The sequence below is a fragment of the Plectrocnemia conspersa genome, unplaced genomic scaffold (assembly GCF_051122295.1).
Source record: "Plectrocnemia conspersa isolate PC_06_02 unplaced genomic scaffold, ASM5112229v1 ptg000002l, whole genome shotgun sequence".
Lineage (NCBI taxonomy): Eukaryota > Metazoa > Arthropoda > Insecta > Trichoptera > Polycentropodidae > Plectrocnemia > Plectrocnemia conspersa.
In genome coordinates this window covers 26029809-26042962 of record NW_028277166.1, presented here as the reverse complement: position 1 = coordinate 26042962, position 13154 = coordinate 26029809, and the positions used below count along the sequence as shown (strand labels likewise).

The 13154-nt window shown below is 24.9% G+C and overlaps 1 protein-coding gene and 1 non-coding gene across 3 annotated transcripts in view; one reads left to right on the top strand and one right to left on the bottom strand.

Annotated features, from left to right (window-relative positions):
- The window catches only part of Lgr3 (Leucine-rich repeat-containing G protein-coupled receptor 3), a 61224-nt gene that overhangs the window by 30121 nt on the left and 17949 nt on the right, over positions 1-13154 (bottom strand). For both annotated transcript variants that reach the window (XM_088205501.1, XM_088205503.1), the window contains exons 2-5: positions 7087-7203; positions 6935-7024; positions 4143-4326; positions 997-1068 (exon numbers count right to left, since the gene is read on the bottom strand). In XM_088205501.1, coding sequence (XP_088061627.1) covers positions 997-1068; positions 4143-4326; positions 6935-7024; positions 7087-7203 — 463 coding nt within the window. The remainder of the gene's footprint in view (positions 1-996; positions 1069-4142; positions 4327-6934; positions 7025-7086; positions 7204-13154) is intronic.
- On the top strand, positions 1218-1289 carry TRNAM-CAU (transfer RNA methionine (anticodon CAU)). Its single transcript has one exon. It is a non-coding gene; the product is annotated as a tRNA-Met (tRNA).

The window sequence follows — 13154 nt, the reverse complement described above, 5'->3', positions numbered from 1 at the left end:
TTTTTATTGGGTACAATACTAGTTATTAATAAACACATATACACTTTTCTTACTACTCTTTTAAATTAAAAAAGACAGTTTTGTTTTCTTTACTTTTTGTAAGTAATAGATTTTGTAGTTTACAAAATTTATCAAGATAATGATAATAAACTTAGCATAAAAATAACGTGAAAGAGTTTATAATATTTTATGAACCATAGCTTAATCTATGATTTTAAAAATAAAATTGTAGCTAATCTTATATCTATTGTTAAATCATTAATGTATTCTGTTCAATAGCAATTAGTTAATTGAAAAGGCCATTTTTTAACATAAATAAAGGGTATACGAAAAGCGGGCTTATCGAAATTATTTTTGTCACAAAAAGCAATTTAAACTCTGGTTGTAATTTAGTCAATATCTGATTTATTTTGAAGCTGAGTCGAGGAGAATAATTTTTTTCTAATATTGATTTTTTATTTAATAAATTAAAATTAATGATCTTAGATCTGTAATAAATCTAATTTGTCGAAGAGACGTAGCCTTCAAATAACTGATTTTTTTTAACAAAAAATATTTTTATCGTATTGATACAAAAAAAATATGATTTATATTATATTAATAATTAATGGATTTATAAAAAAATACCATATATTTTCTTCTTCTAAAGTCATATTCAAAGCACATTATTTATAAGAATTGTTTTAAATTATACACGTGATTGTTTTAAATTGTAAAGTGCCGTTAAAATGTTCCTTATTTGCGAGTTTATACCAAATTAATCACAAATAATATTTTCTACACAATCACTTGAGTAATAATTGATACAAGACATTGTAGAATTATGCTTAGTTAACTAGTTGTGAATATTCAATAGTGGTATAACTACTTTCTCGTGGCGAGTTATAGTAAACAAACATGTCGTCGTTATATTTAACAAAACATGTATATATAAAAATTACACATTTCAACAATACATTTTTAATAATAGAAATAAAATAAATTATATTTACTTACAAGCTTATCAGTAAGGGCGTCTCAGAGAATATACCCTCCGGAATGAAGTCCAATTTGTTTCCTTCTATGTTCCTGCAAAGTGTGATAAAATATATTTCTGTATGATATATAAACTATAATAAGTAGTCGTTAGTTGAAGTTTTGGATTATATAAATGTATATGAATATTTTCTAACTAAATTGCTATGGTGGGATGTGTGTTTTAGAAACCCCTGCATATAAGCAGAGTGGCGCAGCGGAAGCGTGCTGGGCCCATAACCCAGAGGTCCGTGGATCGAAACCACGTTCTGCTAGTTTTTTTTTTTTATTTATATATATTACATTTTTTTAAATTATATTTTTTGTATTTGCTACTAATAAATTTTATTTGATTTAATATACAAAAAATAATACTAATAAAATACGATTTTAAGATAAGTAATCCTATAATAAAAATAACATAGTTATAATAATAGTATTGTAAGTGAATTATACGTTTCTATATAATTAAAAAAAAAATACTCGCAAAGCAAAATAATTATTTGGGTTTTAAAAAGTAGTTTAAAATTAACTTTTAAATTTTCTAAATCTCAAATATTTATTTTAAAAATATTTTTTTTTCGATATTTTTTTTAATATTAATATACACACATAGATCCATGTGTAACACGCAAAAAAGTTGAGAGTAAAAAATAAATATTTAAATTAAAATAATTTTCATCCATTTATTATGTCGTAGTATACGTATTGTACGGTAAGAAAATTAAATGTTAATTTTATAAAAATAAAGCAATAATATTATAATAATTTTTATGAACAAATTAATGTAAGATGGAAGTAAAAATACATATCTATATAAAAAAATACTTTTTTAAATATTATGTTTATTATAAAAAAATCACAGATAAATGATAATTATTTTTTTTAGTGAATATTTAAAAATATTACTATTTTAAATATGTAAAAATATTTTTTAATTATATTTAAAAAAAATACAACAATAATCGATTGCGCGTTTAAATAGAATCAATTTTTATTCTTACAAACAATTATTATTAAGTAGTTATGCATGAACATTTATATCAATGTTGGTTTTAAATTATTAAATAAATATTTAAAAAAAATATTATTATTGCTATGAGAAATATCCAGACACATGTGTAATGCATGAACTTAGTCGTAAGTGAAATTAATCATTAAATACATTAAAAATACTACCTATAAGGTTGAAAGGGCACACGGTAAGATGTCCAGTAGGATGTACACGGTGAAACGTACACATATTTTAATAATAATAACGATATTTACACATATAAATAAGTTTATTATTAAACGTCTAATTTCAGAAAACACAACAATATTATTGTCACGCGTAACAATCGATTTTTCCGTTATTTTTTACTAAAATATTATTATATTTTTATTCTCAAATATATTTCATTACTAGTTTTAAACTTTTCACTTTATTTACTACTTTTATTATTATAAAAAAACATGAATTTAGTCGTTATTGAAATCAGATTTGATAAGACAAATTAATGAAACAATTTATGATAAGACAAATGAAAAAATAATTGTTGTAAATAGCGTCTGATTTTTAAAAAACACAAGAATATTATTCTCGCGCATAATAATCAATAAGGAAGAATCTATTTTTATTTTTTTTACAAATGTATTTCATTACTGGATTTAAACTAATTATTTAAAAAATATTATTATTATATTAAACATTTAGATACACGTGTAACGTATGAATTTAGACATTAGTGAAATCATTTTTATTTTATTATATTTAAACATATTGATTTAAGAAAATACAAGAATATTATTTTCACGCAAAATAATTAATTAAGCTGATTTTATAGTCGGTCTATTATTATCTATTATATTTATCTATTTGTGAAATTAATTTTATTTTTAAGCGTCTGATTTTAGTAAATACAACAATATTATTCATACGCTTAATAATCGATTTATAATTATTAAAAAATATTATTTTATTTATATATATTTATAAAAAATAGCTCTATATAGGTAAATATAATTATATAACTACATATGCAAACACAAAAAATTAGTTTTTATTAAATGTCTGTTTTAAAAAAATACAAAAAATATTTTATACATATCTATTTTTATTTTTTAGTTACGCGGTTAAAAAAATATATTTAAAAAAAATTCTCAAATCAAATATATTTGTTTTATCACATGTAACTATTATTATTATTGACCTACATCTGGATCCTCTACTACTTCCCATTCATCCCGAGTTGCTTTTTTGTTCGTTTAATTTATAATTTAAACATATATTTAATAGTATACGTAAAAATAATTGATCGTCTTATGACTAATTTCGTTGTATTCCTCGATTCATGCAACATTTTCAGGATTAATGTATAAATATTTCAATAACGGTTTTAAACTTTGCTTTTTTTTAAATTATGAAAATGCAATTAATTTATATTTCCTTCTTTCTCTTTTTTTTCAGAAAATAGGGGAAGGAAAAAATAATATAACACGTAGGAAGTCTCCCACTGGAGGCTTCCTTTGACCTAACTTTATTAATTTACTATTTTTATCTTTCATAAAAATAAAATAAAGACAATTTTATATTGATCTAAAAGTAAGTAAGTGTATATACTGTCTGATTGTATAAAATAAAACAATAATATTCTTAAGCGTAATAGTGGATAGAACATAATTTTTTTAAATATACGATAATAATAGAGCAGATCAAACTCATTTACACGTATATACATATATGCATAGGAATATGTCCCTTTTTTCATGGGAAATAAATGTAGAAAACTTTAGAGTAATTCTCCGCGGATTTTTATGTATATGTTGTGAAAAACGACTTTGTGTTAAAAAAACTCAAAAAATTTATACCGGCTTAATTTTTATGCTTAAAAATTTAAACATAAAACATTAGACCCTCCAGATTTTTTAATTTAAAATAACAATTAATCGCAACGATTAATTTTACATATAAATTATATTTTATCCAATATAATATTTTGTAGATTGAAAATCTGTAGGATCGAATCCAATTTTATGTAAAACAAAGCTGTAAAAGCAATTGTAATATGGATTATTAAAAAATCTTAAAATCGATGTCTTGGCAAAGTGAAATAAATTAATTTAAATTAAACAAATATTATACTTACAAAATATGGAGCTTTTCATGTCCAACGAAAGAGTCGCTCGTCAGTTTCAAATTGTTATTCCTCAACAATAAAGACTTTGCGTCTCCAATTTTGGGAGCTTCGATCAATCCCGCATTTGGACATGAAACTACCGAATTGATTTCGGTACAGTGACACCCAGTAGGAAGACTAGGCGTAATGGCAGCTAAAATAAAAAAAAACAATAATGCTTAAAATATCTTAAGCGCTTTGACTGCTAACGATTAAACTAACTTCTATATAACATAATAGTGCATATACATCACTTTATAAAGCATCCCTACGTGGAAGGAAATCTCTTGCTTGGCAGAGTTTCGAATTCCACTAATGCACTTTTTTGTATTATATTACACTAGGTGTTACCCAGGTAGGTCGGTGTCTCGAAGGAATTCTGGAACAATGGCCTTAACTTTATATACTTTATGTTCAAGCAAATCTAATTTTGCGATCTTGGCAATATATTAAATTTGCACGGAGCGCTTTAAGAATAGCTTTCCTATTTTTTGTAATATAATACGTCTTTCTTAAGATTTCGAGCATAAACACGCAGGCTCTTGAATCGAAGAAGACAAAGGACCGATGATTTATTGGGGCCACAATGATGTGAGAGCATAAAAGCCTTTTTGCGGAACGGCTTTGGTGAAATCAATGGGAAAAACAAAGTGATAATTCAAAAGGGCTTTCAAAGGTCAGGTTCACGGTTTTGTTCTCATTTCCCTTGGCTGTATAAAAAGCGGGTTCGCTTGATTTAACCGATGGTTCTCGGGAGAACCGGTGGTTAATTCGCATGCGATAAATAACGAGTGAAAGTACAGGATTTTTTTATAATTCGAGAAAAACTTTACATTAAAAGCTTTTATTCAGAAAACGTTATGCGGCATTTTTAAAATAACAGGTAGTATAATTGTATGTTTTTAGAATTTTATAAATACATTGGCAATTAAATGGAAAATATACGTAATCCCTAAAATAATTAATTAAAAAATCACTTTTAAGTGTTTAATTTTATTTTAATGATTCAAAACATAATTTTTTCTTAAATATATAATCTTCTCTCACCTCTCAGTCATTTTTTTAATTCCATTGGCATAAAACGTTGTAGGCTTTGATGCAAAATATGTTCATACCTGCATTTTTAAATTTTATTCCGTCCAAAAGGTTTTGCATCGATCGAAATAAAAGATCAAGAGGAGCAAAGTCTGGAGAATAAGGTGGATGAGATAAAGTTTTTTTGAGTGTAAACTTCGCTACATTCGACTTCTGTTTTATTTTTATTTAGTTTATGCCTATTTAAAAAAAAAAAATCTGCAAAACAACATAAATTTGCTGTTATTGCTTTGCCACATTTAAGAGTTTCACAATACACAATCCCATCATACACTCAAAATATTTTTTTTACAGAGAGATTCGAGGTAGGTTTTGCTACTTGACCTTTAGATAACCACTGTCATTGTTGCCATACAATATCAAATGATCGAGAAAAAACTACCAGCTTTAAGATATGCGGATTTGTGCCAACTTGTTTTCTTCGCTCAATTCGTGTGGAATCCAAGCCTTCCCTATTTGTACACTATTGAATCGTTTCTCGGCCAGCTGATAGATAGTATGAGTAGTTCACATATCGTAATTTTCCGTTTTTTTAATACATCTTTGACATTTACGAATATCTAATGAAGCACCTACCACTTCACAAATATTTTTATTGGCCTTAGTTGCCATTTTTTACAGAAATTCATATAACATGCAATTTTGTATAAATTTTGGGGCCCAATTTTTTTAAATATTAGAATATAGAGTCAAGATGTGTACTAATCAGGTATAATAAAAGGCGAATGTTAAAACTTAAATTAAAAAAAACGACATTCATTTTGGGATTACCTAATTTATATAAAATATATATACGTATGTATTTTTTTAATGAATGTTTTTATTATTAATGATTTTTTATAAGGATGAGGCCATTATTCTCCTAAAGATTTTTCTAGAGCCTTTCATTTCCATCTCGATTCAAAATATCAATTAAAGAAAAGCAAATAGACCTTTTAGAATTGCAACTTAAACATTTATAATGCGAAAACGAAGAGTCTAATAATTATTCTCGCCTGAAAAACATTGAGATTCTCCTTCGCTCAAAACACACAATTATAATTAAAACACCGACCGGTTGCTTTCGCAATTTGTTTCTCTTAGATCAAGTCTTCTAGATGATTAATGGTGAAATTTCTGTTTCGTTACATAACAATAAAGAAATATACTTTTAACTGTAAATAATCAAGAAAATATTTGTATTATCTATAATTTACCTGCTCATAGACAAAGTCAATTTTAACATTATATCATTTATAATTGAGGCAAATTAGCAGTGTGCGTCATAGTCAATGATAACATATATATTATTTGTAAATTGGCATTAATGGAAATTTACCCAATGTTTACTGATAGTATTAAAACTTTGAAGCAGTGTGTTAATCTCGATTTTATGTACGAGGGATTGAAAAACGCCATTAAGGGACAAACTTAAGATCAACTTGACCAAAATCTGGATTGTAATCCGTTCGGTGACCTCTAGATAGCAGGAAATGAACGGACGACACGAAGGTGTATTATCTCTGGTCCAGGGATCGCCAAATCGGGTGTGTGGAAAAACAAATTGGATTTTTCACTTACTCCAATATGAGAAAATAGGATTTTCGACAAATTCGTTTATAAAATAAATAAATTACATGGTAATATATTAATTAAAAATATATATTGTAATAAAAATATATACTCACGGCAATCTATGTGGGATATGTTGGGTGCTGGCATGGATAACGATCTATTCAATAGAAAGTACATAAAATCTGTGCTGCCGTGGATAAGAACTGAAATGTAAGATTGTTGTTAATAATTGCTGATTTGTTGTTAGAGATTTTTTTATATTTACAGCATTCTTTGGAGTCTTCGTCTGTGCCATCTTTGCAATCATTATAACGGTCGCAAATTCTACTTAAAGGTACACAAGTTTTGTTGTCGCACGAGAAAGTTCCAATTGGGCAAATCCCTGTAACAAATAACAATGACATTTTGTAAATAGCTAAAGAAACTTACTAGTATCATATCAGAGGAAAATTTGAAGCGTAAAATCGAATTAGAAATACCAACGTAAATTATACAAGGGTAAAATAGATATTCTTTGCTCAATCAAATATAAAAAAGTTATAATAATCTACATATTGATAGTTAAATACAATGAAAATACTTGAAGAATAAAAGTAGACCAAAAATATGAGTAATTTACATAATATTTTATTTAAAAACATATATTATGTTTATTTATATATGAGGTATATTTTTCTGCGAATTTATTCCCGTCGTAAATCATTTTATAAACACGGTTTGGACTATTTTATTTAATTGTTTTTTTTAACTACAATATATTTTTTTAAATCCTTTCACAAAATTACTATCGTAATTTTTACATCCATAAACATTTATTAACCTGTAAATATATATATATAAAAAAAACACCATATTCAAGGTTAAGGCTCTCAAGGTTACGCCCCTTAATTTATACGGGATAACATCATCAGATTTGTACGAACGAATACACCACGTAATACGTAGTACATTATTCATTTCGCAGCCAATTTTCCAGCTTATAACACAGATCTTGACGATCTTCTTCAGAGGTCGTCAACTTTTTTATGTTTTAATTGTGCAAATTAGAGATCAGCAGATATTCCTTTTTATTAAATGAAACATTTCAACCCTCACTATGCTAATATTTGATCTCAAATACGGTAATACTAAATTAAATATATAAATATTACAATTAAAAGATTTTCATAGCTTACTTTAACAGAATACAAAATACATGTATTATATTAATTCAAACACCAAATAAATAATATTTTATAATATTGTAAAAATATCTCAAAAAAAATTGTATATCTTGCCAATCATTTTTTGTTAGCCGTTGGATATTATTATGTCTCATTTTTTGTAATAATCGATGTAAAAAGCTTCTAGATTCATATACAATAAATATATAAATAATAATTTAGATACAATAAATATATAAATAATAATTTAAAAGTTAGTTAAATTTATTTATTATATTAAAAAATAATATTTTTTTCAATATTAGTTAATAATATATTTGCATATAAATATGGTGTCTGATTTTATAATATACAACAAATACTCATGCGTCATAATCGATTTGGCAGATTTTTAACATCTTAAAAAAATAAATACAAATAAAGTAAGTAAAATTATTACAAAATACTAATAACAAAAATTGTCACTAATAAAAAATACTTGAAGCATAGTATTTTTTTATTGAATTCTAATACCAAAAAAATATTTTGAACTAATATTTTATACTAAAAATTTAAAATTATAATTTGGAACTTTAAAACGCTGTAAATCAATATTATATATTTACTGTGCATATGATTAATTAATTTATAAATAAAACTGTAATATTATGTTTAAGGAATATTTTTTGAAAACACTGCAACTATAATATTTATTTAATATCAATTAAAAAAGCTATAAAAAGAATGTATTTTTAGAGTTCGAATTTTTCATTTTTTGTTAATTATTCAAATTTTTTTGTCTTCAAAATTATGCATTTTTTAATAATAAATATAAATTTAAAAAGCTATAAAAAAATAAATACAGATAATAAACTAAGTAAATAAAGTTATAGCAAAATATTAATACCAAAAATGTCCTGTGGTCAGTTATCAGATTTTTTTTTACAATTTTTTTTGATTAGTTTTTAAAATGATTTTTCAAAAATAATACATTTTTAATATCTCATACAATATAAATTAAAATATTTATAAAAAAATACTAATAAAGTAAATAAAATTACAATAAAATACTAATACCAAAAATGTTCTATTTTAATAAAAGTTATCACTAATAAAAAATATATGAAGCCTTGTATTTTTTTATTGAATTCTAATACCAAAAAAATAATTTTAAGTTATATTTAAAATTATAATTTAGAACTTAAAAACGATGTAAATTAATAATATATTTATTGTGCATATGATCGATTATATTATATTTAGAAATAAAACTGTGATTTTTGAGAACAATTCATCGGTAATATTTATTGAATAACAATTTAAAAAAACTTAGTGCATTTTTCAATAATTAATATAATTTAAAAAAGCTATGAACAACCTTAATACAGACAATAAACTAATTAATTGAAATTATAGCAATGTACTAATAACAAAAATGTACATTATATAGCACTAAAAAATATAAAAAGCTTAATTTTTTTTTAAATTCTAATACCGAAAAATTAATTTTCACTAATATTTTATACCAAACATTTAAAATTATAATTTGGAGCTTTAAGACAGCTCAAATTCAATGGTTATTTATTTAAATAAAAATAGTAAACTGTTGTTTTTGTGAATTTTTTTTACAAAATTTTTAAAAACAAACATAAATACATTTTGCAACATTTAATACAATACCAATTTAAAAACTTAGTGAACTATTTATTGCTTATTATAAATAGAAAAAAAAACTAATGACAAAAAATAATTAAATGTAAAGATAATAATAATTATCACTTTATAATTTTTATTATTATTTTTCAGCATTATAATTGAATAAAAAACAAACTATTTATAATTTCATACAAATAGCATATTTTTTTATTGACTTCTGATACCAATACTTTTATTAAAACTAAAATTTTCTATTTAATACTTAATGTTTTAAACATATTTGTACTACACGTAATAAATTGTGTTAATAATAAAACTTATTTGTAAATAGTAATTTAAATATATGCTACAAAAACTAAAAACTTATTTCTTAAGAAAAATAACTTCAATCTTTTTCTAATTAAATTTTCATAGCGAAATTTTAACCTTTTACTAGAGCTTAAAAACAGCTTTAAATTAATGTTATATGAATGTACTTATAAAATATTTTTAATAAATTTTTTTCGAGGCAAAAATATGAATAAGATGAATTTTGTTGAAAATTTTAAGAAATAAATTTGTAGATCTTTAAAAAATTAAACCTTATTTGAAACCAGTTTTTAACATATCATGCAAATCAGCATTAAAAAAAGTTTTTAATGTATCTTAATAGTCATTTACTTTATATTGATATCACAATAAAATCGCTTTATAATGCACTCTAGATTTATTTATTACTGCTTAATGCGTAAAACAATTGCCATCGAAATATACTAAGCTAATGGTCTATTAGTTATTTATCCGTATATAATAAATATATTTTTATATACATCGTAGTTATGAAAGAGCAATGGTTCATATCACAGTATCGATGTCATCTAGATTTTCCACCCAGGTATCATATTGCCTTATGGAAAATGCCACCCAATGATTTCCGGATGGAAACTTTACTGAAAACTCGTTTGAAAGATTACTGCATCATTTTTTTGTGAACATAGGATAAGTACAATCTTTTTATGACCTGGTGGAAAGGACCTTCAAGGGTTGTAGACTCCTATGATAGCACACGATAGCGAGCACGCCTTATAAATTTATATGTATACACATCATAATTATGGTATCGAGAGCAATGGCTCATGTCACGTTGTCGTCTTGATTTTCCACGCTACTAGGTGTCACAACACTCGCGTGGAAAATTCGCCTATGAAAATTGGGAAACTTTGACGGCGAACCAATTTCACAGCCGACGTGACACAAACACAGAAGAAAAACGTAGCAGTAGAGAAGAGAAGACACTTCTCCTGCGTAATTACTGCTAGCAAAAATAAATTTACGCACAAACACAGGCGTAAACATTCGTTGGGGTTAAGGTTGGGGTCAACCGACTCGTTTTGTCTGTGTATGCTCAGACCTGTGTGAGTTAACGCGAGCTAGATTTCGATGGCGGTGTGAGATGAGTGTTTTTATTAGGCTTTTGCTTTTTTATGTGCAAACTTTTAATTTATTTTTGCTCAAAAGGTTATATTTATTAATCAGCTTGATTTGTTTTTACATTTGTACACAAGTAGGATGATAATTAAATAATATATGGGGATCAAAAAGATTTTTTACAAAACTAATATTGATAATCAATATAAAATATCTTAAAACGCACCGCATTTACAATAGATTTTATATTAAAAAACATTTTTTTGTATGCTATACGAGTTCCACCAAACACATTCGACATTAAGAATCATAATAAAAAAATAATTTAATAAATAAATACAAAAACTAAAGGAAAGGGTATTGTAGTCATGTTTTATTAAATAACTAATATTAATAAAAAATAAGAAGTACCTAAAATTAAATATCTATATCATTTGCTAGTAATTTAGATACATATTTTAATATTTTATGTACAAAATGAGTACAATATGTACTATGTATTAACCCTTTGGTTGCGGAAATCCGATATATCGGCATTTGCTAGTATGGCGAGAATTTGCGGAACTGACGTCATCATTAAATAAGAAATTGGATACATGTTTAATGGTCCTTGGGGTACTTGATTCAGAGCAAAATAACATTTTTCCGAAGAGATATATTTTTTTAATATATTGTACGTCGATATTTAGATAGTAATTCTAGCAGACTCGGCAACGAAAAGGTTAAAGTAAGATAAACATAAATAATTAAATTCGGTTTTGATTATTTTTGTTCAAGAAAAATGGTAACAGTAATTTAATTTATTGAAAAAAAATCATATGCATATAGAAGTGGCTCAAAAAAGTATTTTCATTGCTTTTTTGAGCCACTTCAGCGGTGCAACTAATTTTATTAATTCATTTTATAATTATTAACAGTTCATGAGATATTTTTTGGGTCACCTTGTGTGTAATATTTACCTTTGCTTAATAAAACATACGTTAATTAAGTTTATTTTATTAATTTTTATTATAAAGGTTAAGATAAATATTATATCAAAAACAATATTTAAAAAATATTATTATAGTAAATATTTATATTAAATTAAATTTTGCATAAAGCAATTTACCGCTGTATAACTTAAATGATATCTTTAGATTAAACTCAACATTAACAATACTGTAAATATATAAGTTTAATTACTTTCTTGGCACTTTAACTATCTAACTAATTTATTGTCAAAGTTCTCAATGCGTTAATTTTTAATTCTTAATTACCAAGCACGATTTGATTGCCAAATAAAAAATGTATGTTTTTTATAAAATAATATTAAATTTCAATACTATCGAATGACACACGTGTATGATAAGATATGATAATACATTATCGTTCAAGGTTATAAATGCATTTATGCATACATCGATGTCCAATGATGCTTAATTAAATTACATGTACTTGATAAAATGTCTAAAATATTTAAGAAGCATTTTCCAGAAGAATAAAAGTCGTAGACACAAATAAAAAGCGTTTAACCACTGTCTACGTGGAAATTCCAGAAATCCACCATATCAATTCCACAGAGTGCTAAGTACTTTATAAAGTCGAGCTAGTAATATTTATGTGCAAAAATTATATTATGATTATCTTGATATTTAGTGACAGTAAAAGAGCATAATCTATTATTACTCAAGGCGATAAAAATATTTGGGGTCAACATAACAAACAATTGTTTCGAGATTATTTCTGTTATGTATTGAGTCATACATATTATCATTTATGCTTCAGGAAATGCAGATAAAAAAATAGGTCTGCTTTTAATATTCTAAACGCTGCATATGATAATAAGTATATAAACAATATTAAGAATGACTAATCAGAGCTGGTCAGTGTTTGTCAAAGGTTATCTTTAGGCCATATTAACACGAAAGATCAAGTTCAAATGTGCATACGCAGTTTCTGCATCATGTTCATGTGACGTGTAAATTAACATGATCATTACAATGCCAATTGAGATATAATGTTCTAGCTTACCTTTGGAACTAGATTATTATGAAAATGAAGATTTTTATTTTGTTAATCATTTATTTAAATACAATCAAACAAAAATATACGTTAACATAGGGCCACCGAGAGCGAGAGTGAAAAAACA